General features: G+C 35.7%; 1 protein-coding gene across 17 annotated transcripts in view; it reads right to left on the bottom strand.

Annotated features, from left to right (window-relative positions):
- Positions 1 to 27,692, bottom strand: part of ctrip (E3 ubiquitin-protein ligase ctrip) — a 201,006-nt gene that overhangs the window by 37,184 nt on the left and 136,130 nt on the right. For 9 of the 17 annotated variants that reach the window (XM_067128935.1, XM_067128938.1, XM_067128940.1 and 6 more), the window contains 10 exons: positions 27,124 to 27,311; positions 19,635 to 19,823; positions 19,258 to 19,419; positions 19,022 to 19,147; positions 18,598 to 18,768; positions 16,825 to 17,037; positions 15,450 to 15,620; positions 2,466 to 2,663; positions 1,752 to 2,232; positions 280 to 476 (listed from right to left, as the gene is read on the bottom strand). In XM_067128935.1, the coding sequence (XP_066985036.1) occupies positions 280 to 476; positions 1,752 to 2,232; positions 2,466 to 2,663; positions 15,450 to 15,620; positions 16,825 to 17,037; positions 18,598 to 18,768; positions 19,022 to 19,147; positions 19,258 to 19,419; positions 19,635 to 19,823; positions 27,124 to 27,311 (2,096 nt within the window). The remainder of the gene's footprint in view (positions 1 to 279; positions 477 to 1,751; positions 2,233 to 2,465; positions 2,664 to 15,449; positions 15,621 to 16,824; positions 17,038 to 18,597; positions 18,769 to 19,021; positions 19,148 to 19,257; positions 19,420 to 19,634; positions 19,824 to 27,123; positions 27,312 to 27,692) is intronic. The other 8 variants (XM_067128937.1, XM_067128939.1, XM_067128941.1 and 5 more) reach the window with 1 other exon arrangement.

The raw sequence follows: 27,692 nt of genomic DNA, 5'->3' as shown, positions 1-27,692 counted from the left end.
ATATAACAATGCTTTTACATAACAGAAATTTTTATACAAACCCATCAATCTCACATTACTGTGCTCTCCTCCCCTCCCCTTTCTCTTCCATCCACAAAAAGCAACAAGCAATGGTTAGGAAGGACAGAGACTGCTGAGCTTGGTGTGTGCAGTACAACTTTATCCTTCTTTTAGCTCTAAAATTGGTGCACCCAAGTCTGTTTTACATGGAATAAGGCTATTGCAATTTGTACTTGTGCTAGAAATAAAATTTACGGATCACTGTTAAAAATCTCTCACCTTTCCTGTGTGGGGCTCATGTGAGGGAGTAGATGAGGTAGAATTGCACCTTCCCCAGCGTGAAGGGTTTAAGTTGGCCAGAAAGGAGACCTTGCCACTGCCCCCTCCACTCGAGTTTGTGGAATTGTTCCCACTAACAATCTTGGTCCGACTACCCATGCCTCTCCAGCTATCCTTGCCTCCGCTTAGGCCTGCATCTTGGAAAAAAAATTGTGTTAGAAAGACTAACCTTTTATTTTAACTACTTATTATAAGATTTCAGAGCTTCCTATCCTTTTGGTCCAGTTTCTAAGTTTATATTTCAAGTCTAAACCAGATTCAATGAATATTGGGATTATTCTACCATTTAAAAGCCAGCAAGAGTAATTTAGTTTTATAATCGAGTGTTACTAATCTTCAGTATGTAACAAACAATTCCTTGTTTTACAATATAATAACAAAGATTTATAAATTCCTTAGCAGCATGCAAAACCTGCATTTCCAATTATATGTAATTTAATATTTATTCAAGCCACTGTGCAACAAAGCATAACACCAAAACTGCTGATAGTGCTGTGTATACACTACATACACATTTGGATAATTACTTTCATTTACAGCATGTGGCAAAAAGAGAAAATCTTTTCACTGCTCCCTAATTTTTCACCTTCATCTATTAACATTCGGACAGCACTGAACCTACTAACTTGTAAAATATTTAAAATTTTTTTATAAATAATGTTAGATAGACAAAACGCAAATTTATACAACAATTACAAACACAAAAGGATGGCAAAGAATGAGATGAATAAAGCTATATATTATTAATTCACTGAAATTCTTACATTAAGTACATAAATGAGAGGTGACTATTTGAGCACGGCAGAGTTTGCTAGTTATGTGAGGTTGACCACAAGAAGAAAAAAAGTAAAACCAATGCACATGGGGCCCAAGGGGCACTGCAAACAAACTTTGGTATCATCTGTGTAATGCCAAGCCACACTACAAGCATCAAGCCCACAAAGAAGCTGCTACATACAGCAGCAGGCCAACTTTAAAATAGTACCTCTTGCAAAACCCCAACTACATACTCCACAAACTTAAGACCCTAAATGTTTGACTAAGAAGTAATATCAGGACATCACTGACTTCTGTCAGGGTTCCTAATATTAGGACATCACTGACTTCTGTCAGGATTCCTTCTTTTACAAAATGAAAGAGCCTTTATAAAATTATCTATTTACCATTTATAAAACTTATATGAATGATATCTGCTGCAGAAAATCCTCATAAATGAATACCCTATTCACAAACACACAAATTTCCTACATAATAGTACAAAACATACCTTCAAACATGACTAAACACTACCATGCCAAAACATCATCACAGTTACTATATACATGCTTATCATACCTTAACTAATTCAAAGATGAAACAACAAAAATGGGAGATATTAAGAGAAAGTTTAGATCTTCCCAGTTCCGACTCACTTTTCATAAAAAACTCGCTAAATGATGATGACGATGAGGATTCTTCTTGTCTACTTTTTCTCCACGTACCAGAACGTATTCGTGCCGTGCGCTTTCGTTTGAGTACGTCTGCAAGTCGTAACTGTGATGGGCTTTGAAGCTTCTCATCATCCTGTGTAGGTGGTGCTGGAAGAGAAGGAGTAGAATCCAGACAATTCCCGTTAAATGGCCTTCCAGTTAGTAATGGACTGGCAGAACTTTGAGTGCTGCCACGTCCAGGCCCAACAGAGAGTTCAGGACTGCTCCACTTTGCTGATGGCGTTCCTAATGTTGCATCTGGGTCACACAAACGTTTGATTTGGTGCATCACCCCCTCACGGCGGAAATAAATAGCAAATATTTCAGGTAACTTCTGCATCAGGATTTCTGCCATTTGTATTGCTCCTACAATGATCTTTAGGTCATGTGATGACAACATAGTAGCCAGGTGTGAGGAGACACTCTGGAAAGAGAGAGGGGAAAAAAAAATAGTGTACTCAACATTAATGGGACATCTAATACTGACAAATGCTTATTAAAAGGGTAATGTAAATTCATCTTTTTCAAAGTAATGTATAGTAATACTAAATGGAAATGTAAATTTCTCAAAAGCATTAATAACCAATCTACAAAACAAAATTGAACTTTAACCAAACTCATGAACTGGCCCTTTTAAGCATAAATCACACACTGTACCTGGCTCTTAAGAACTTGTTGCAATAGCTCTGGACTGGAAAACTGGACCATCCTTAACAATGCCCGTAAACATTTGTACCGTACTGCAGGCCCAGCCGATGAACTATATACCTCGTATAGCAAGCTAAACAATGAACGAATCAGATTGGAAGCCAAATCTGAATCTTCTTGCAGGCACTTCGCACGAGCATCAGTGGCCTGAAATAAATCTTTAATTAGCTACTTGAAACCCAGTAACTGGCAAACATACTACAGATACATTGTAAAATTTCTTAAAAAGAACAATGCTTTTACACATTAAATTTTTCATAGACAGCCTTTCTTTCCAAGTAAACAGCTCTCCAGTTAGTCAAAAATTTGCCAAATCCTAAAGTCAAAGATCCCACTGTGAATGCAGACCACACTACTACATTTTACAAGTGTCATTTTTCCATGTCAACCCCAAGATGGCAGAAAACAGAAAAGGGAGAGCAATACAGGCAGTCCCCGGTTATCGGCAGACACGGTTATTGGTGATCTGGTTTTATGAGGCTTGTCTAGCGACAAAAATTGGCAATTTTTGGCGCTGAAAATCGCCTATTTCCGCTTATTGGCACATAATTGGGTATTGGCACAGATACATGACTAATAGAGGTGCCAATTGAAAATTTTGCTAGCCTAACCTATCCTTAAATTATTCAATTATGTGATCCACTCACCTGTTCACGTTCTTTTTACTCTATGCAATCCAGCTTACGACAACAAAAACCACAAACAGACTTACAACCCAACCATTATCGACCTAACCTTTCAGAGAGCTCTCTCTACTTCTTTCCACCATGCTTTCAACACTACCTCCTCTTGTTTGTTTACATTTTTTCTCCTCCCGCCATTTTCGTCCTGTGACGTCACAACAATAACATACTCTTTAAACATAAGGAATGCTATGCTATAAAAACATCTTATAAAATTAAACATGTGCTTTCTTTCTTTTTTATACATTCTGTAATACCCATACACTTAATCAATGCAGAAAATAAAATAATGACTAACTTATAAAACTAACATACAATCACACTTATCTCCTTCTCCCTCCCCTCCAGCCTTTTCTTATCCTAATCCCCTCTAATCTCCATTATTCTCCAATTCTTTACCCTCTACATAATTCCTAATGCTTTCCCCAGAAACTCCAGCTTTGGTCAATACATCAGCTATTTGATGATTTCCTTTTATCCATCTCACCTCACTTATTTCTCCAGATTCTATTGTTTCTCTTATTGCTGCAATATCAATTTTTAATCTCTTACTACTTACTCCGGTACTTGATTTTATTGCAGTCATTAGGGTTTTACTGTCAGTTTTTACCAGTGCTTCTAATTTTCTCCCTCCTACTATCTCTTCCCACAAATGTTTGAAATATATCAATCCTTCTATGGCCTCCCCAACACTCAGAGCTTCTGCTTCAATGGTGGACTTTGCTACTCTTCTGGATTTTCTGGATTTCCACCATATAGGGCTTCTCCTCTTACCATCTGTCAATGATATCACATAACCTAATTGAGTACGACCATCTTCAATATTCCCGAATGAAGCATCTGCATAGGCTTCCCAATAAATCTTTTCTTCTTCTAACTCACTTATTATCACTTCTCCCATTATGCACTTAGTTTTTCTCACTATCTTAATCAGCTTTCTCATATCTTGAGTCGTTCCTTCTTTAAAAGCTTTACTTAATTCACTAACATCATATGATATTTCTGGCACAGTATGTAGCGATACCCAATTCAACTGTCATATATTCTGTTAACTCCTTTTGTCCTAATACTCTATTACCTGTAAATCTTCTGGCTTCTGGTTCTCTTATAGAATTTATATACTGTCACTGATTAAGACAAATTCCATTTTCCTTATGCTCTACTATTACTCCTATATACTTAAAACTTTTACTTTCTTGTTCTCCTACTTGTAATTTCCTTTCAATTTCCCAATTGTTTCCTTTAAAAATCCTTCAGTTCCTCCATAGCAAAAATCATCTACATGTGTACATAAAATACCATTCAATTTATTGTCTTTCTTCCAAAAGAATATATTAGGTTCTAATCTACTCCTCTCGCCTTTAAGCTCCTCCACCAGTTTTACCACCTTACAATACCATGCCTTTTTGCATCCTTGAGCCCATAAACAGTTTTCTTCAATTTCCATAATCCACTCCAACCATCTTCACTAGGTGGTTTTAAATATACCTCTCGTTGTATTTCATCACCCTGTAGATATGCAGTTTTTACATCTAACTTATAACAATTCCAATCCTTCAGTTATATTACTGTCAAACAAAATTTTAAAATTTCTCTCTGCATTGCATGTAGGAGCATTTTTTCCCATTCATTACTTCTTCTTCAAAACCTCTAGCTACCAATCTTGCTTTTTACATATCCTTTCCCATTATTTTTTACCTTTTCAGTTACTATCCATCTTGTAGATATAGCTTTTGTCCAATGTCATTTACCTCCTCATATACCTTGTTTTCTCTCCAACTTTGTAATTCTTTTTCTTTAGCTTCAATTACATTTCTATTTTCGAATCCAGCAAAACCTCTTCTTCATCTTCAATTTTTTTCTACATGACTATAATCTCTTAAGTTAATTCCATCCCTTGTCACCTGACTGTGAGTCTTCTACATTGTACGAATCAGCCCAAGATTTGCTTGATCTTTTCCTGCAAGGCTCAATATCGTCCACTCTTCTACTTGTCCTGTATTTTTGTTTATAGCTCTTAACTCTATTTCCCTTTCTGAATTTGGGTATCTCTTCTATTAACTCACTTTCTTCTGTTACCTCACTTTCCCTTCATCTTCCAGTGTTTCCTCTGCTAAATCTCTTTCTATAGTCTCTTCTATATCAGCATTCCTTCTCCAGCCAATTATCACCTTTCCTTCCTGCTCATCTATATTCCCTTCCTTTGATTCTCTCCCAAACCTTTCACAGTGTGTGTTTTGTCTACTTTAAGTATCTTCTCCTTTTCTGGTGATAGTTTTGAATCCTAGTAACATGCATTCTCTTAGGCTTCTCTTAGAGAATCCCCATGTTTAACCACTACTGTTTTACCTGATACCTCCCACTACCTGAGCAGGTCCTTCCATTCATTTTCATTTTCTCTCTTATAGAATACCTCATTTCTCCCACTACTGCTTCTTCAAATTTATGTTCTCTGACATTTTTGTTTAGAGCAATTCTTATTTTATTACAAGACTCATTTTTGATAAACACTTCTCTGGCCTTATGCATTGCATTCAGTGTATCCCTTACTATGCTTTCTTCCATACCTTTTCTCTGCTTGCAGGACTTGAACTTTCTTCTCCCATTAAATTAGGCAAGGAAGGATTTTTCCCAAATATTAATTGGTTAGGGAGAAACCACCATTATTTATTAAGCAGTTCCTGGCACTCACTACCCATCTTAATGCTATGGACCAATCCACTTCCTCATCATCTTTCATCTTTCTTAAGCTTTCTTTGATTATGCCTACTGTCTTTCACACAATCCATTGCTCCATGGAGATTCTGATGCTGTGGCTAATACTTTAATATTCCATCTTTCTGCCATCCTCCTTACTTTTCATTTTGAAATTCTCCCCGTTGTCTGATAATATTTTAGAAGGTGCCCCAAAATATCGCAAACCACCTTTCAAAAAGAGTCTTTATAATAGTTTCTGGTTTCTTGTCTTTTATCCAAAAAGCCTGACAATACCTTGTTGCCATATCTACCATTACCAAGAACTTTCTCTCTTCTATCTCTCCCACATCCATTGCTTTCATTGAATGTCTTACTCCAAGAAAATCCCACTACTGGTTTAGCTGGGTTTCTTTTATATCTTTTACATACTTCACAACTTTGTGAGATTATTGTCAGTCAGTGAAAACTTTTTATTTCCCCTTCTTTTTCCTTTCTCTCCCAAACCGTCACTCCACTGTGCTTCTTCTGTTAGCTTCCATATTTTATCTCCACTTCGTGGCAAAATTGTAGATGTAACTTCATCATTGTACCTTTAATTTCATTTTAGGCTCTTTCCCTTCCACCCTCCAATAATAATTCTTCTTCTACCTTCCTCCTCAAACTTGGTATTCTTAAATGGCCCTGTCTGTCTTCTCTCGTAACTTTACCTTCATTTCCTAATACTTCTATTTTAACACAATTCTCTTTTAAATTTATGGTCATCCCCATTTTACTCATGGTTTTCTTACCTATTAACCATGGTACATCACCCTGCAAAATTTCTGTCTTCAAATAAAATTTTTGTTTTTCAATATCACCGGTATTTCCATTACTCCTTTCGACTTGTATGATGACTCACACGAAAATTAAATACTTTATTAGACTCTTTCTTAGTATCATTCATTCTCCTCAATTCTTCCTGATTCAAACCCACAACAATGCGTGCTAGTCACAATTCCCCACAAACTGTTGACTTACATCCTGTGTCTAAAATTGCATCAACCTCTTCCCAAGATTCTTCTTCTACTTTGCTAACTTTTCCTATATAAACTTTTTCTTCTTGTTCAGTTTCTGATTTCTTCTTATTCTGAAAATTCTGAGGACAATCTCTGGCCCAATGCCATTCAGATTTGCATATAGCACACAGTGTTACTTTCCCTTCTCTATTTAAAGGATTTCTTCCACCTCTACCTCGATTCACCTTTCCCGATATCTTTGGTTTTTCCACCCTTTCCCAAAATTCTCACAACCTTCTGATCCTAACCATTCCCCCTCCTCTCTATTCCCTAATCCCTCAAATATTCTTTTCATTATTTGTGACACTGTTTTATATTCCAACTTTTCAGACCACAAGCTGCTAATACCATTTGTTTTTGATCTTCTGTGAGATTCGATTGTTCTAGTACATGAAAACCTTTTGCTTCCCCTTCAAGCATGCTTTCCCTAGTGCCCTACTACACTCTGACTCTGCCTTTCCATACCTAATTATAAAATCTCTCATCTTTTCACTAGATTCTCTTTCTATTTTAAAATAGTTTTCCATTTTACTGTAATTTTCCATTAACGTATCTTTTAGATACACTTCATCTAGTTTGGACAGGATTATCTTTGACCCCTCGCTATCCTTAAGTTCATCTCTATCTATTCCTTCTGTTACTTCTAAAGCTTTCCCTTTTAAGCTCATCCGTATCTCTATCCCCGGATATTTCACTACTTCTCCACACACCACAAGCCAATCTTCGCCTTGTCCTCTCCATCCTTTATAATCGCCCTGTGCCCCGCTAAATCTCGGCCAGTCTCTTCTCCATTTCATCTCCCAAAGTCTACCATCAGATCCGTCCATTTTTAACGAACCACGCTCTGCTACCACTTGAAAATTTTGCTAGCCTAACCTATCCTTAAATTATTCAATTATGTGATCCACTCACCTGTTCACGTTCTTTTTACTCTATGCAATCTAGCTTACGACAACAAAAACCACAAACAGACTTACAACCCAACCATTATCGACCTAACCTTTCAGAGAGCTCTCTCTACCTCTTTCCACCATGCTTTCAACACTACCTCCTCTTGTTTGTTTACATTTTTCTCCCTCCCGCCATTTTCGTCCTGTGACGTCACAACAATAACATACTCTTTAAACATAAGGAATGCTATGCTATAAAAACATCTTATAAAATTAAACATGTGCTTTCTTTTTATACATTCTGTAATACCCATACACTTCATCAATGCAGAAAATAAAATAATGACTAACTTATAAAACTAACATACAATCACCAATAACTGATAATCGGCAATTTTCAGTCATAGGCAACTTTTTGTTATATATCACCCGTCAGAACGGAACCCATGCCAATAACTGGGGACTAACTGTATGCATTACGATAAATGGGATATATATATATATATATATATATATATATATATATATATATATATATATATATATATATATATATATATATATATATATATATATATATATATATATATATATATATATATATATATATATATAGTATATATATATATATATATATATATATATATATATATATAAATATATATATATATATATATATATATATATCTTACCAAACATTAAATCTACCAAAGCTTTAATATAAGAGTCAGAAGTAATAGAGTGCTTTGCTTAGCACTGCCTGACAAGGAGGGGTGAAGGAATATTGACCCCTTCTTAAACCCTTTAATTGCACTCTATCTCTCCGACTTTCTCTGCTGGAAGTTCCTTTGCTGTCAGACATGGAGCCGTGAGAGGATTAATTCTGACCGGAGGTAGAACAGAACCAGCAATATGGATTAAGAGAGTGGCGCAGGCCCCATAGGAGCACATTGCCTTGACTGACCATGCAGTGACCCTGAATCGAATGATGCATTCGCATAGAGGAACGACACTAGCCCCAACTGGGCAAGAAAGCATTATAATTCCAGCACCGAGGTCTTAAAAGGACTGACCCGAGGAATGGGTCGTCAGAGACTGGGCAGAGATGTTAAGACATATCTAGACACAGCCAAGTCACCATCCTTCCCTTTGCTTTCCCGCCTCCTTCAGAGTGCCGTGCCCCCTACCGCGAGGCCCACCTTGCAGGGCCTTGGTCTTCTTATCAGTGAAGCTCCTAGGTTGTACTCGACCGCCATTTCTACACTGAAGCCACCTCTTCTACAAGGTAAAGTGATCTGTTACAAAGGTTCTTTTCATTCAATCACATCGGTTTAATTCTCTCCCTGAACTTCCTACTTTATTTCCAAGTGCCAGTACAGTATTGCATATCAACCTCGCCTTGTTAGTGCAGGGTTACATACATTTCAGTGTTTGAGTGATTACATAAAATCGTGTGTTCAAGGCACCATTGGCACCCTCTACGTGAGGCCTTGTCCTATGCTAATTTTTACTGTGTTCTTATTGGCCTTTATTTTGTAAATCTCTCTGTTACAGAGGGAACGTTAGCCATAGAATCCTTCCTTGATTGTGCCTTGCACATCGTGAACTCCATGATGCCCTTATAGCATCGTCATAGAGACGGACATATCTTCAAGTGTTCATGGTCTTGTATTATACTTAATCTCTCAGGTCTTACCTACCTGATTAGTTAATTTCATCTTATTGTTTACTAATGCAAATATACGTAATCTTAAAACTTACCCTAATTGTTTACTCACAACTGCCTTATGAGTGGGGCCCTCAGCACAGTTATATCCTTTTCTTTATTTATTATGATTAACTGAATCAACTGCAGTCAGAACTAAGTAATTTAGTGTGGTAAGTAATGTAACATTTCATTCAGTCTATAACTGGCTCATGGTAAGCATTCCCCTGGTTAACATCGAAAAATCAACTGACTGCACCAGTAGACCATATTCCAGACGAGTTGATTTCTGTAGCCAGGGTGCACAGAGGCTGAGAGGAGAGGAAATGAACAGAAGCCCTGAGTTTGGTGATGATAGTTCCTGAAAGTTGTCCCTGGAAACACTGGAAGTGAGCTCCTTCCCAACTCTTGGGCTGATGCTGCCAGGGACAGGTCAGGATCAAAGGAGTCATGAGTGCCAGAATAAGTAAAGGTCAACAATGGAAAGACTAGAGAAGTTCTAAAATACCCTCTCTCTCTTCGTAATGCATTTGCCAACTGAAAGTATGAATGTAGTTGAAGAACAGAAGCATGTCCAAGGGGAAAGGATGAGAGGACAGGTCTCAACCACATCCTCCACAGAAGGATGGCCATCAGCTCTTAGGGCACTGACACCGAGACCCACTCTTGCCAACTGAACAGGGCAAACCTCCCCTGCAGAAACATAGGAGAGAGAACCTTATCAACAGACTCGATGGCAAATGAAGGCTTATGAGCTTGTGAAGGATAGTCCTAAATGTGATGTGATAAAACCTGTGAAGGTTCATGAAGGTTCTTATCCTGAGAAAACTGGGATAGTCCTAAATGTGATGTGATAAAACCTGTGAAGGTTCATGAAGGTTCTTATCCTGAGAAAACTGGCAAAGTGCACCCACAAGACTATCATAACACATGCTGGAATCATGGCTCTTCAAACAAAGTAAAACTTTTTTGTACATAGCCACTACTCACTTGGCCAAATAAAGGTCATAGATCTCTGACCCCAATTCCTTTTGGTGGAATACCACTACCATGGAAAAAGATCACAGTACTACAGACCCACAAAAGTATGGTTCAAACAAGAAAATAACCTTTTGTAACTTGCTGGAGATCCTTGAAGACTGAATACAAATACTTTTCCTTTTGTGATAAGGGTCTACTTGCAAGATTATCCTTGAAAAAAAAAATGGGCAAGGTAATTTATTTTTATTCTAAACAGATAAAGAGGGAAGTTATTGTAATTTTATACATGGGAAAGAATGGCACATTTTCTCAAACATACAACTTTTGATTTTCACAGTAAACAGCAAAAGCAAACAGGAGGAAACACAAGACTCCATTTCGGGTGTTTGTGCATGAGTATTTAAAATATTCCTTAAATGCACACAATTTGCGTGACTTTGGTATTAGAGGCCAGATTTAGCCTTATTCACCTCCACAAGAGATTTAGCAGTGCTATGATGCTGCAGGTTGGAGTAACAATTCTTGGTGCTTTTAACTTTTTTTTTTAACTTTGCAACCCACAGCCATGTAAAATTTAAAAAATACCTTCAATAAATTACATTAGGTCATCCACTGACAAATGACTGTGGAGGAACACAGTCCTTTTGGACAGAACTTGATGTTAAGTCTTAGTTAAGCTACTAGCATGGGCAATACCCAGTTCCCAAACCATTCAAGCACAATTCAATTTTAATGGTTTCCCTAGCATAGCTCACCCATGCATGGTGTATACACTATAATCTACTGTGTTGGTACTGATTTGTTTTTTGGATGTCCTCCTGTACTTTTGTTGTGTTTTTAAGCCTCCATAATGTCTATAAATGCCCACCAGTATCTTCTGTTACTGGTGAGAAGAGGAGGGCAATTAAATTTGAATAGAAACTCAACATAATTGGTGAGCTTGAAGGCACCATGACTGTGATTTCTAACAATATCTCTTATGCTGAACTTAGACTGTCACAATCAACAATCCCTGCCATATTATGAGATAATTCATAGTTTGCTGATGATCCAATATACTGTATACTCAGCACTCCTCACTTAATAAATATTTCAACATTCCTGACTCAAGAAAGTTGTACAAAATCTGCATTCCAAATATTTTGAATCTGTAAGATGTACACTATCAGTAGCAAATGCCTAAGTGATAGGCAATTAAGTGCTGTCTGAAAATGTTAACAAGATATTCAAATGATAGATATGATATTTTTATGATGAAATTGTTAAGTGCTGTCTGAAAATGTTGACAAGATATTCAAATGATAGATATGACATTTTTATGATAAAATAGTTTTACATATACTTATCAAGTAATTACTTAGCTATAGATTCTAACTAGTATGGCAGCTAAAATTTGAAAACTTGCGGCAGCAACTCTTGTTTTGGTGCCTTTATGTCCATGCAAGGGGAGGAGGGCAGGCTCCCATTCTGTAATTGTTTAGTACATATATATAAAACTTTATTTTATAATAATACTGTCATTTTTATATACAGTACAGGGTAAACCGCTATATTCGCAGGGATGCGTACCACACCCCCCAGTGAATAGTTAATATCTGCAAATACTTAAAACCCTTCTAAAAACATAGAACTGCCTGTTTTGATACTTAAAACACAAAAAAACCTCTAAAAATGCTTATACAGATATTATCCTACTTACGATGTTGTTAGGTTCCAAAACACCCATCGTTTGTATCTCAAATATAGTCTAGCCTACACTGTGGTATTCAGTATCGTTTATACATATATGGTAGCCTAGCCTACACTATAAAGTATACTCTATACATATACAGGCAGTCCCCGGTTTACGACGGGTCCGGCTTACAACGTTCCGAGGTTACGACGCTTTTCAGATATATTCATCAGAAATTATTTCCCGGTTTATGACGCATGTTCCAGGGTTACAACGTGTTGTAAGCCGATCTGACGGAAGAAATATGGCTCCAAAACAGCAGAATAATAAAAATTTGGAGGGTTTTCTGATGAAAAACTCAATAAAAATGCAGTTTACATCGTTTTCAATACACCCACAGCATTAATAGTCAGGTTTTCTTAGGATTTTTGACGATTTTCGACGATATTTCGGTTTACGACGATTTTCGGCTTACGACACGGCGTAAGAACGGAACCCCCGTCATAAACCCGGGACTGCCTGTACAGTATAGTAATTATTATCAACTAATTCTGGAGGTTCAAGCAGATTGACTTATGATAATTCAATACAGAGAGAAATTAAATAACAAACAAGAATTAGCTTAGCCTACACTATGGCATATCGTATACACATACGGTAGCCTAGCCCACATTTTACTGTACTCTATATTCACATAATATCGTATTATGCAAACAACATAACGAATCTGCATCTTTTCCATGGATCTTTTAAAATTTTATGGTTTACTTCAATGTATCCAATAATATTTTATATATTCTTATATTGATTTTGAATAATAAATTGCAATCATAATGATCAATGCTTTGGTTCGGATATCGATTACACAATAAGTTTATTTCTCCATATTTAACTCGGTTCAGAGTGCTCTTCTTTCTTCTAGTTAGCATAAATAACTATCTAGATACTCCAGTTTATATGGGGCTAGATTATTTTTCGTTATAGTAAGCATTTTTAAGTCGAAATATAACTCAAATACGTCTCGTTGTGAAATTAATTTAGCTTTTTTTTTTTTTTTTTTTGTTAATAGATATATTGGTTGTTTGGGGGCATGTTTGTTTTCGCGTCTCTCTCACTGCCTGATTGTACGCTGCTGCCTGCACCCGCGCAAATTTAAAAATATTTTATTAAAAAATATTGTCAAATCGGTATTAATTGCTTACCTCATCGCAAAATTGAATTATCATAAGGCGAATTATCAAAACTCGAGCATTACCCGAGTATTTTAATAGTTTTATCACAAAAACTGCATTTAATAATGAAAATGAGATGAAAATAAAGTAATTGGTGAATATTTCTCAGTGAGAAATACTGTGAATGAACGAAGTTTCAGCGAATAATGCGTATATATGTCCCACAGAGAAATCAGCAAATACAGTCACTCGCCCGTATTCACGGGGGATGCATACCGCAACCCCCGTGAATAGCTAAAATCCACGAATACTTAAAACCCCTCCAAAAACACTTGGAACTGCCCATTTTGATAGTTAAAAAAAAAAAACAACTCCAAAAATGCTTATACCTGAGTATTTTAATAGTTTTATCAAAAAACATGCATTTAGTCATGAAAATTATATGAAAATACAGTAATTATTGAATATTTCTCAATGAAAAATACTGCGAATGGGCGAATTTTCCGTTAATGTGTATATACGTTCCACAGAGAAATCAGCGAATAGCGAGACCGCAAATATGGGGTTTACTATAGGTGAGTCTGCAAATTGTGAGACTGCGAATACGGGGGGGTTTACTATATAACTACAATAATAAACTGTGTACATCGTTGAAAATGTAACAAAAATATTTTTTCTCTATAACTAAATTATTTTTTTTATTTTAGAGATAGGCTAATTCAATCTCATTCATCATGGGAAATGGGATAAACTCAGCTGTCCCACCATTCTGGAAATTACTTATTTTAGGTATCAATATGTATAATTACTATTACATTTTCATGTTCGTTAATGTTAATGTAATAGAATACGTACTTCTGTATACTGTTAGCTTTATCTTTTAGAAGTAATAAAAATAGAATATTTTTTGATATTGCAGATATTGCCTTTTCATGAGGAATTTTTTTTACCCACTTCTAAGAAAAAATGTTTGCATTGCAATACTGCCATTATAAAGTTCACAATTTTACCTTAACTGCATAATTTAGCATTAATCTTTAAAGTGATTTTATATTGTGCATCACATTAGTATTTTTTATATTGTATATACTTACATTATTATTATTTTATATGTTTTAAATGTAAACTTTTGTTTTAATGGTAATTTATGAGAAATGGGTCCGTCAGTTTTTTATTTTTTTAATAAAAACTAAAGACTGAGAAGAAAGGAAACTGGGGAGATTCTAGTGCAACTGTTGTGACAATCCTATATAAACTATGAGGATATTTTCTACCAAGTAATACAGGTCGCACTGACACATGCAAAAATCTCTTTTCTGGAGGACAAAAAATGCAGTATTTGGAGGCAATCAAGATTACAAAACTGGGAAAAACACAACAGATGTAGTCATAATGAAACAAATGAAAATCTCTTCCTTTCTAATTGAATGGTCCAAGAGTAAGCATATACAAAAAAAATCCCTAATTTGTCAAAATTAAAAGCTATTTGTCAGAGTTAAAACCACTGTTTGAAGAATAACTACTGGGATATCTTTTGACAATAGAAGACCAAAATATGCAGAAATTTTATAATTAAACTTGTGCTACTAAATAGAACTTCAATTTCCTGAAAGTGCCTCTTTTATCGGAATATGAAATACTGTACCTGGAACTTTAGAAAGCACCACATCCAGAAAAAAAAAAAATATTCCATGGCAACATATAGGAAGTACTGGCAACAAAGACAATCTTAAAGAAAACTTATTTGCAAACACTCGGCAATGAAACACAAGAAAACAACTACACTTAGGAAAAGGTCAAGACTTCTAAACTATTTGTTTACATTTAAAGCAACGCACCAAATTAAACTCAAATGACATCACATACTGTAATGGCTAGTTAAAACTATTACAAACTCTATAGACAAACTGCAAGCAAATAATTCCTTTCTTCCTTGCACCACAACCACCACTGCAATATCACAGCCATCTCTACTCCTCTGCTACCTGACACATTTCTTTCCATGAATAGTACAGACAGAAATAACTACATATTAAGTTAGAAACCATGCTATAATAAGTAAAAAAAAAACTACTAACCTGTGTAGCCACTGTAGGAGTTCCCGACATCCCAACCGGCATCATCCGTCTTTGAACAGACCTCATAGTCCCAGAGTTATCGTTGATTTGCTGCATGGAGTGGAAGTCAATAGTGTAGGCACGGCCCTGAATACAAAGGCTAATTTCATCTTCCCCTGACTGATGAGAAAGCTGCAAAGATGAATGATTGTAAACAACCTATTCTACTACAAACAGACCATTGAATCATGTCAGTGTAAGGTCTTTTCTCCCATTATGCAATTATACTAGGCTTGCACATCTATCATTTTCAAACCTTTGTAAATTCTGTAGAAGTATATAACCCTTATAACAAACTATCTGGCCAGAATGACTATCAAACTAATATTTAAATTCAAGCATAAATTCCCTTACCCTGAATGCAACTAACATCACACTCCTGTAATTCTCAAAGTAAACTGGTACCTCAGCTTAATGGAAATCAACTTATAGGATACATCTGAGTCCAAAAAAATTAAAATATTTCAAAGTTAGTTAAATTTCAATTGATGCTGGAACTAATATATATTATAGTATAAACTATTAAGATAATACAAGGCACAATAAAATCAGATATGAAACTTCTGAATGGCATATCTCAGCCTATCATCTCAGCATTTGCTGATGCCAGGCCAACTTTTATAAACAATATATTGTTTGTATATTTTTATGGCTTTCAATTTTACATACTTTAATGAAGAAGGTTTTGTACCATACTGAATACCTATATTGCCTGCTGTAATATACCCTTAATAAGCCCTGCGTAGACATGAAAATTGGCTAAATTTTTAATGTGGATGTACCTAGCGCATGCAAAAATGTAACTAATTGTTTAGTATAAAAACATGCAGTCACCTGCAATGTGTGGTATTTTTATAGCTTACTACAGGCAGTCCCAGGTTATCGGCGGGGATTCCATTCTGATGGCGTCAAGATAACTGAAAATCGCTGTTAACTGAAAATCAGCAATTCTCGGCACTTACTGGAGCTGAAAAGTGCCAAAAATCACCGATTGTTGGTTATCGGCACCTCTGTTACGTATGTATCAGCACCAATACCCAATTATCGGCACTGATAAGTGGCAATCTGCGATTTTCGTCGCTAGACAAGCGCCGTAAAACCAGATTGCTGATAACCAGGGACTGCCTGTATTCCTATCTGTATTGTTCAATCATTACTGAATTTAAAAGCCTAAAAGCTGCTCCTTCATACTTTAAAGTAAATTAATGCTGCATAAGAAAATAAGGATGAAACAATGGCCAGATGAATTTAACACAAGTACTACAACAGCTCCGTCTATTACATTGAGGTGCAAGTGTATATAAAGTGTGGAAGAAAATCCAATTAGCAACCTCACCTCAATGATTCGAGAATCACTAGTAGAGTAGTTCTGCCAGGAGGCTCTATCATCTTGCCACTGCCACATAACCATATCTTGGGCAGACCCTGCAGGTCTTATCAAGGCCACATCAATTGCAAAAATACCATCAGATGGAAGCATAGGCATCAGTTCTCCAATCAGACAAGTGATTTCATAAAGTTCTTGAGGGGTACGGGAAACCAGCTCGATCTAAAAATAAAAAAAAAAAATCAGGGAAAATAAGCTTTGTAAATATTACCTTTCACTCTATTATTAGGGATGTTTGCCATAAGGGTATTATTTCCATTCACTGTCTGGTTAATCAGTAAGTAATAAAGGCCTGTATTCAAAATGAATAAATATCTTCCCTTTTCCCATATCTAATGTTTCATCTTTCAACTACTAGGAGAGTCTATTCCAATTTCCTCAAAAGTACCAGTACCCATATTTTGTTGTGTAAAATTCAAGTAGGACTTTAAAATTGTTTCAGTAAATACACATGGTAACACCACAAAACAAAATATGTTCTATATACAAAACAAATACAAAAAAAGTAAGATAAGGTGAATTTTAAGTATCTCTGGATTGGTATGCCTTATTTTTTATTTTGTTTATTATGATGAAGTTGTAAGTAATGAAACAATCTTCTATCAACACCCATACACATCTAAAAACTAGTGTAGATGTGTCCAAAAATTTCCTGCTGCAAAACTTCAAGAAACACTGAACAACAAAATAATTAGAAATATCATCACTAGGAAGTTTAACCAGGTCAGGCCCAAAAGGTTTTTCTATAGTAAACCACCCACATTTATGGGATGTGCACTGCAACCCCCCCCCCGCGAATAGCTAAAATCCGCAAATACTTAAAACCCCTCTAAAAACACTTAGAACTGCCTATTTTGATAAACACAAAAAGCCCTCTAAAAATGCTTATACCTGAGTAATTTAATAGTTTTATCACAAAATGTGCATTTAGTCATGAAAATATGAAAATACAGTAATTAATATTTCTCAGTGAAAAATACTGCGAATGGGCGAATTTTCCACGAATAATGGGTAAATATGTTCGCAGAGAAATCCATGAATACGTGAGTCTGCGAATACAGGGGTTTTACTGTAGTAGTAATATTAAATTTCTTTAAATGTAGTTCTTTAAAAATTTGACAGCTGGGTTTAAGTTTGGACACTCACATAAAATGTGTTCAAGTTTTAGTGCTTACCTGAATTCTCTGCATAAAGAGATTGAATGAAGTGCATCATTTATTAAATATCCGAGGGTCAAACAATTGTAAATTTCCAAAATGAGATGGAATAATTTCTATATGGTGCTCTCTACTTTGAAGAATGCCATAATCTGACATGCTTTTTAATTTTTTATATTAATTACTTCATAAAATCTGCATTTACTTCAGACAAAATGTTTTACTGATGACAGGCCCCAACAGTTTTTAGGCTACTACTGTATGGTAGCTGTTATTATTTAACCTTTCAAGACTTAAGATATTATTATTAGCAATTTTCTTATATTTTTCTAAAATATTGTACATCAATAGTTAGTTGTAACAGACCTTGCTGTCATAAAATTATACTGGCTAAAAATTCAAATGTTAAAATATCCAAGTAGAAGATAATTCTGTTGATATCCTTGATGAGTAGCCAAAAATAAAAAATAAAATAAAAATGCAAAGAAATGCATTAGCGAAACCTGGCACCCAATCAAACTTCTTCTCCGATATGAAAAAAAAATAAAAGGAAAATGAATCTTACTTGTTCTCCTGGTGGGTCTGTTGAATTTGTAAGGAGGTAACAAAGTGTATGGGCTATATTGTTTTTTAGCAAATGGACAGCCAATTCTGGACAGTTGTTACACATCAGCGAAAGCATTCGAATTACCATGATGAATGTTCCACTACTCAAGACAGGAGGGGACATGACCAGCTGCAAAGACAATGAATCATCATTATATCTCATTCAAAACAAGAGTGTCACATATTTCCTTGTAATTATTAATAATACTCAAACTGCCTGAAAGGAAGTACTGTTTATCAACAGACAAGTAAAAACTATCTTTTAACATTAAAAGCAATTAGGAAGGACATTAATATTGATAACCTTGTTCGAGTAGTAATTCTTTAGATGAAGGTTACGATATATACATGATTTCATTGGGAGTTCAAAATTAACAACTTACCAACTGTTGTATGTTTGATAATAAACCATGACCAGCTATCTCTTGTAAACGATTGGGATCATTCTGGAAACAATCAACCAACCTGCTGTATGCTAAACACACACTTTCTACACACTTTTTGTCACCCTGAAATGTAAAAGTTACGTTATCAGTTTATTTCTTGCAACTTACTGTAGTTTCAAACCTTTTCCACATTATTTGCTTCAAGTTTTTTCATTCCATTATAAATACAATACCTGTGAGGTCAGCCTTGAGGATAACAATGTCAAGGAATCAGCAATAAAATGGAATTCATCAGCAGTGAGGTTCTGACAACAATTTGCGGTGATGCTGAGTGCTGCCCGCTGTGCTCCAGTAGAAAAGAAGTCTATATACATCAAGCACGCAGACACTCCATGCTGTAAAAATATAACAAAAGCCTTATTACCTATGGTTTAAGGAATCACTGTTATAGCCAACAATGAACAAAGTAAAGTAGCTGCTGTATTACATTAAATAAAGGAAACTTTTCAAAGCAAAACAAAACATTTACCTTCTGACTGCAGTTTTTCAAGTTTTAAATATGCCAAAATATTTATTTCATCATAAATGGTACATGCACAGGGAAACTTACAGCCTGTAATATGGCCTTTGAATGTTTTCGAGATAACATGTCTAGAGCTGTCAAGGACTGTTCAGCTACATCCATACACTGAATGACCTGTAACTTCTCTAAAAAGACAGGTACTGCATCCACTACTACTGCAGATGACCGAGGTAAGGCTTCCATCATGTAAGTTAACGCTCGGCAGGCATGATTCATCTACAATTAAGAATGCATATTAAGTTTCTTGCATAATTGTACACAATCATGCAAGCATTTTGAAAATTTTACAAATTCCCTGTAATAACATGTATAAATACTCTAATTCCACTGACAATTATAGTTCTCTGTAAAGGAATACAACATATTTGAGACATTACTACTGATTGATACTGAATTTACCCGTCTATAAGTGGACTATTTGTCATACCTTTGTTACTGTTCTGCTTCCTTTACTAACAAGTGAACCAAAATCATAAATGGTCAGCAGAGACCCACCCAATGCAAGTTCACTAGACCCAAACCTTCACAGAAAGACAACTTTGTTATTTTTTCCCTAGTTTCTATTACACACACTTTTCCTTTATTTAGCTGGAAGACACCTTTTCTCCTCCTATTCAGTGGCTTGGTTAAAACACCCAAGGATGCTTTTCTAAAATTACTAGATCAGCAAACAGGGTTGCTATTTCACATTACTATATCAGCACTATTCCACATTTACTCTTTCAGCAAAAATGTCATTTTTTGTGTCTTGATTTCCATTCCCGTTAAAAATTTAAACTACCACCTGAAGCATTCTTTGCTTCTACTAAACCTGAACTACATAAGGTAATTTGGCCGACTACGACTACAATGCTAATAGTAAAATTTCTATATCATGCTTTCTCAGATACTAAACATGCTTGTGATTATAATAATGTATTTATATACAGTATAAAAGAACAGGAGCTGTCTATTTCCGTAAATTTTACGTAGTAAGACGTGTATGGCAAACTGGTTCCAATTTACAGGTCTCATCTTCCAGACTCGATTCCTGTAGTAGTTCCTTCAGATCTTTTGGGTTATCTTTGTTGGTGGGGAGATCAGTCAAGACTGCCTCTAGATCTCAAGAGCCCAGACCTCTCAGTGTCCTCTGACACATCAGAGGTAGGTTGGAGAGCCATTCTGGGAAATATGATTGTCAGGGAGTTGGACTGCACAGAACAAATACATATAAACAAGCTAGAACTTTGGTGGTTTGGAAGGATCTTATGCAAGCAGAACATCTTGTCAGAGACAAGACAATTGCAGTCTACTCTGACAATTCAATCTCTCTTACATAAGGAGGCTAGGAGGCACAAAATCAAGAGAAATGTTCAGGCTAGCATAAAAACTTCTCCTTTGGATAGAGTTCAGGGAGAAACAATGTTATCACAGACCAATTCAGCAGGAAAGGGCAAATTCTTCTGTCAGAATGGTCTCTTCATCCACAGGTCTGCCAGAAGTTGTGGAACTTTTGGGAGGCCCAAACATCAATCTGTTCATGACTGAACATAACAAAAACTCCCAGTTTATTACTCTCCATGCCAGGATCCTCAGGCATGGGCAGTCGATGCTCTTCTTCAAGAGTGGTCAAATCTAGACCTTAGAACTTTTTCTCTGCTATTTTGAAAAAGTACTCAACAGGTTGTGAGCTTTGCAGAACAATAGGATGATTCTGATAGCTCCTTGGTGGCCCCAAAGGGTATGGTTGCCAGGGCTACCTCTTTAGCGGTAGATGTCCCTTGCCTTCTGCCATTCAGGAAAGACCTTCTCATGCAGTCTTATGTGAAGATTACATCTAAACCTCCACAAGCTTCATCTGACAGCGTGGAGATTGTTAACCATCTCTTACAAGCTATACGGTTTTCAAGAGCTGCGAGGGAATCAATCCTTAAGTTTAGAAGGCCCTCCACTGTCAGACTGTATCAACAACAGTGGTCAGTTTATAGTTTACTGGCCTTGGTGTTTCTCCAGAGGGATATCCAGCACCTGTATCTCTCAAGATAACCTGATTAAATTGTTCTGGTATCTCGGGCATGCGAAGCAGCTTTCTGTCCCAGCGATCATAGGATATCGTTCCATGTCTTCAGTTCTGCATCAAGCGAACTTGAATACCGCTTACAATTCAGGTCTGAAAGAGGTTTTCCAATCTTCTGAGCTTGAAATAAAAATCTTCCTATTATAGTGTAGGGTAGAATTTGGATGTAGTCCTTAAATATTTAACATTACCCAAGTTTCAGTCTTTGGATATGGCTTCTCTTATGAACTTAACTTCGAAGACACTTTCTTTTAGCTATTGCTATAGCAATGCATCTTATTGAGCTTCATGCCCTTTCTTTTAATGTGGGCTTGTTCAGGGGGGATGCCCGTTTTTCTTCCTTCCACAGTTTAGAGAAAAAAGCAACTTCAAACCAAAAGCCCTTCCTCGATTTGTAACTGCTTAATTTAACTCCTTTAGTGGGCAACAAAGAAGAGGCTGTCATGTCCAGTTAGAGATCTAAAGGGTTTCCTGGACAGATTTCCAAACCTTTAGGAGGAGGAGTTAAGAATTATTCTGTGGTGACAGGAAGCCAAACACTCCTATGTCCAAGAATGCTATGTCCTTTTTTTATATGCTGCTTAAGTCACAACACACAGTTCAATACAGAGCTTTTACAGCTTTTAAAAGTAAAGCCTCACAACATCTGTGCAATAAACACATCTTTCAATTTCCTTGAAAAGCTTTCACTAGGAATGGTAGTCAATGTAACTCAATGGATGTGACTTTTTTCCCCACATCAATTGCGAAACACTAAAATTTCGTATAAAAACTGTACAGGGAGAGAATATAGAATTTAGGCCAAAAGCCAAGCGCTAGGACCTATGAGGTCATTCAGCGCTGAAACTGAAATTGGAAGTAAATAGAATGGAAAGGTGTAACAGTTGCACTATGAAACAATTGTCAGGACAGGGTGGAAAGCTTGATGGACGAAAGAGAATATGAACGGAAGCACGGTAAAAAGAATGAAAGAGATTGCAGCTTGGGGCTGAATGGATGCTGCAAAGAACCGTACGTAATGCCTACAATGCACCACATGAGGTGCACTGATGCCACTAACCCCCTAGCCCTTAGTCCTATCACTGGAGTCAGGAAATATGAGAATAACATTCCTTTTCTCTTATCGTTAGTTGTGAGGATATCCCGGTGTTGAGTTTAGGGACCACGAAGGTCACACTGGATTAAAGGAGCATCCCTTCATACCTGAAGGTGGAAGTTGTCTTTAGTTTTGGACTGTCAGTTATGACACTGGGTCACTATAGTTGGTTGTCACTGGAATATTGTCTTCATTAACAATCTGTCATAGTGACAATGCCCACGACATCAGCTGCTGATTGGCTCAATTCCATCTTATTTGAGTGTAAACAAATACTTTGAATTCTTACAAAAGCACTTATTTATACAGAAGATAAGGGTTTACACACAAAAAGTGCAAATATAACTTTAAAAAATAAATTGTCCTTTTGGGTTACTACAGATATACCTGGGTCATAATGATATAAAAATGAAGTACAAGAAAGAAACACTGGTGAACGTATAAGAACAACCAGAGAAGGAAGGCCACTTGAAATTATCTAACCTGACTTTTGGATTCAGAGTTTCAGCTGAAACTGAACTGCTATTGCTTTTATCCCATGCGGCAATCTGCACTTATACTGATGTAAAATTTCTTGTTTTTAATGAATAATATATATTAGACAAGCATTTTCTGAAATGTATGAAACTACTGTAAATATGCCAAATGACTTGACTGAATAACAATTTTTAGTAGTGATTGTTACAGGCATTTTATATCTAACATACATGTTTCAGTTATGTCTTTTTCTTCACAAATTTACGTTAATTGATAAAAGTAATTAAGTCAAGAATAAAATTGTAGAAAATACATGACTGATTTGGTCAGAACTCGCAAAATTCCTTTCTAATCCAAATTTTGAATACCTGTTTTTGCCTTTTCTTTCATGATGAGCTCAATACCAACTGAACATATATTGCTTGTTGTATGAAATGAAGTAGAAATCACGTCATAAGAATAAAATGTGTTAAGACCTACAGTATAGTGCACTAGGAGGGAAAGTTAATGCTACAATAGCTCTTTAAAATTCTGGCAGGAGAACATTAGCAAACTGACAATTAACAAAGCTGGGCTGTATTTTATGGAAACCATTTGTTTACTGACATAAACTATTGTAAACAGATTGATTTAAAGTGAACCTAAGCATTCAAAATGCTGTCCCAGTGACACTAAAGAACAACCTTATTTCTAATAGTTTTTTAATACATTTCTGCCTTTTCTCGCATTCGGCAATTTATTGGCTACTAACCCAGAAATCCTTATAACCATCGTCAGAATCTGACTTCAAGAATGTCTATTACTTTGTTGAAACTGACTGACATCATAAGTGGGAAAGGCTGGCGTGAGGTAAAAATCAGCATGGGCCTATATATACAAGAATGCATTCCCCCTTTGTGTTGTTAATACAGCAAAAACTTAACAATGAAAAGTATATGTTAATCCACATATGGGAAATCAAAAAATCTATTATTGGAGGCACATTTAGAGACGTTTTTCTACAGTGTGCCGATTTTACCTCGAACCAGGTTAACAGTAATGAAGTGATAAGGAAAAGCTTAACTGAAAATCTTATACACTTTTCGATGAGCATTAACTCATCAAAAGGTAGGGTATATTATTTGTTTAAATTTCTATATCAACTATATCAAAAGTACTGAATTTAGTCCTATATGATGCTTCAAAACAATGGGATCACCATTATTTCTCTCTCTTCCTCTACAGAAGTTTGTTATTTCTCTCTCTCTCTCTCTCTCTCTCTCTCTCATATTCTTCTGCTACCATTTTTTTTCTCATCCTCTGTTGGCGGGACGTACATCCCAGTGTTGCCATGACTAATGATTGTTAATTTTTTTAGGACAGATGAGCTGAAACAGAATACAGTACTATGAGATAAGAGTCCTTTTTCCCTGTTAAGATTCTCTGACAAGTCTCCCTAATGAGGACCTTACACCCTGCTATGGATCCACCATGTGGCAGCAGTACCTATCACGAGGGATCACACAACAGCTAGGAATGCTTAGAAGCTTCTCCATTTTAATAAACATTTAATTCATTTGGCTGAGTGGATGTTTCCTCTGGCTGCACTAACCCAACATCGTCATTCAATGTGGTAGTATGCTAACTTTAACAGTAGGTAAGATTATTCATATATAATGAAAATTTTTATGATAAAATTAATTATATGGATACTTACCAACTGTTAGATTCAAGAGAGAGAGAGAAAAAACATACATCTTAGTGGTTGGTCAGGAAGAATTATGAAAAGAATATACACATTCCAACTCCATATGGTGGGAAACAGGTGATCACTGATAGTCCACCTGGGTAAGCCAAGCATTATTCTTTTGTGCATTTTGAATGCTGATAGTATGTAATGGTATGAAGAAATAAGCTCACTTTGACAGTAATACTCTGAAGTTATTTTATCATAATTTTCATTATAATAAGCTACTGCAACATTCCATTTCCTCGACTCATTCTATTCAGTTTCTTTTAGCACATACAAACAAGCCGGGATGATTAAGAGCACTGTAGGATGTTCTGAGCATATACTGTATGATGGGAGCTGCTTTTTCCTGTTATAGCAGGATGGTACAACTGAGATTTCCTCTGCAGAATTTCTAATTAAGGCATTTGATCACTGATCAGTTTACAATGAAAATCATATTAAATTATCTTAATATTTTAAACTGATGATACTCAGCCTTTCAGAACTTGGTGCTAATGTGCTCAATTTTTTCACATGTTAGTCATTATAATGTATGCTGTTCAATATAAAATAGCATGACTAAGAGCAATTACAATTCACACTAATTTTGTTGAACTTCAGCAATTACAATTCTCACTAATTTTGTTGAACTTCGTCCTTATCTTCTGAAGGTATGTACTGGTATGTAAATTGGATATACTACTTTTGTAGTAATATAATCCTGACTCAACTCTTCCATGTTCAATATACACTCTCAAGTGTCAAACATTAAGATATGTGAGGGTGCTAGTGCTGACAGTAGTGCAAGAGACGTGATTAAAAAAAAATCTTAAATACCAAAATGAACATGGTTAGCAGAACAAGTGCAGTGACAGTGTAGCAATGCTGATGTTGATGTTCTCAAGACTAAGCACCACTTAAGTTTTTACTTCTGTTGCTGTTGCAGTTCAGTTACCTTCAAGTTTATTTAAATCTTCCACTTTCACAAATAGGTATTGTATGAAGTGGTAACTTTGAAGTCCATGGCCTTTTAGGCATGTTCCATATTTTTTTCATTCTGAATAATGAAAGTGTTCAATGCTTGTGTGCATACTAACATCACTGAATTAAGTCCCAGTACACAAAGATACAAAAATTTGCACTACATGCAGTAGCTGTAAACCCTTTGATTGTAATTCAAGTATTTCCTAAACATTTAACACAACATGCTTTTCACTATGTAACTCTGTACATGTAATTTACCAAAAATAAATGCTCTTCACTTAAGGTTATACACGTTTTAAGCCAATTACTAAAAAACTTACTTTCACTTATAAAAGTCTAAATGATTATCACTGTACTCGTAATACTAATTTGCCCTTACAGTGAGGTAATTTTCTCACTCCATTCTGCTGATGGTCATCTATGGAAAGAAGGCTTTTAACATGTCCAAACATCAATGCATTTTCACTCCTATGGCAGAATATATATTAGTTACATAAGTGTGTATCTCTACAACACTTGCCATAAAACAAAACAAAAAAAATCTAACTGACAATGAGAATGCTTCATAGGTTTTTTACTGTAATAATTAAAACTCCTTCTCCCACTCCAAGCCTATATATTGGATCTGAAGTCAGCTTTGAAATCCAGTAGCATTAAGGTATTGTTAGTGTGAATGTTTGCACAATTTGAAATAACCAACTGGCTTAAATCTACTGCCCATCTCCATCTTGCACTTGAAATCTCATATCTTACCAAATTAACTTGAATTAAAGAAATAAATATCTACTGTTTGCACAATCTGAAATAACCAACTGGCTTAAATCTACTGCCCATCTCCATCTTGCACTTGAAATCTTATATCTTACCAAATTACTTGAATTAAAGAAATAAATATCTACGTAAGTTTAAACTAACATAATAACAAACATGTTACTTGAGTGTTAGAAGAATCCTCCTCTAAAAACAACAAACATTTGCCCAGCAAATCTTTCCTTAAAATATTATATGTAAGAGATGCATTATGGTTAATTAATAGAGTGGTGGTTCCATGCATTACCAGGGGTTTACATTGATTACATCTACAACACAAAAAGTAAGAAAATATGTGCACTTTATGAACAATGATCTACACAGAACCACAAAACTGAGTATGGTCTCAAACTCTTACATTTAACATACAAAAAGTAATTACCATGTCAAAATTGTGCTCCATGTTAAGCAAATTGATAAGAGCAGGAGTGACTTGTTTGATGGGGAAACCTGCAAGTGTATCTTCATTACCCATTACAAGGAGCTGACACATTTCAATAACTGCCTGCAGTTGCTCACTTTCATCTCCTGTAGCTTGTAGCCCAATCAAGAGCTGTTGAGCTTTGGAACCTGCAAATATATATATTTTGAAGCAACATTCCTACGGAAAAAATACTCTATTTCAAGAAATGACCTGCAAGTCACCCACCTACTTAGAACAGCCCATTATTTTCATCAGCTGAACAATTTCTAATGTAACTACTATGACTGGGTACAATTACCATAGCTATCTGTAAAATTATTCTCCAGTTTTATCTAAAATATATGGGACATGAATAAAATGGTCTTGCATCAGAGCAACTTGGAGATTAAAACTGCAACTCTTTCACAAACATTAGATCTGGCATAAATAAAACTGACTACTAAACTCAATTTGCAAAGTACTGTATAGTAAAATGTGTTTATCTTTAATAAAATAATTCCATGACAAAATAATCTGATTACACTTCT

Source organism: Macrobrachium rosenbergii, chromosome 27 (genome assembly GCF_040412425.1).
Source record: "Macrobrachium rosenbergii isolate ZJJX-2024 chromosome 27, ASM4041242v1, whole genome shotgun sequence".
NCBI lineage: Eukaryota > Metazoa > Arthropoda > Malacostraca > Decapoda > Palaemonidae > Macrobrachium > Macrobrachium rosenbergii.
The sequence above is the reverse complement of the archived record's forward strand: the minus strand, read 5'-3'. Positions and strand labels throughout refer to the sequence as shown.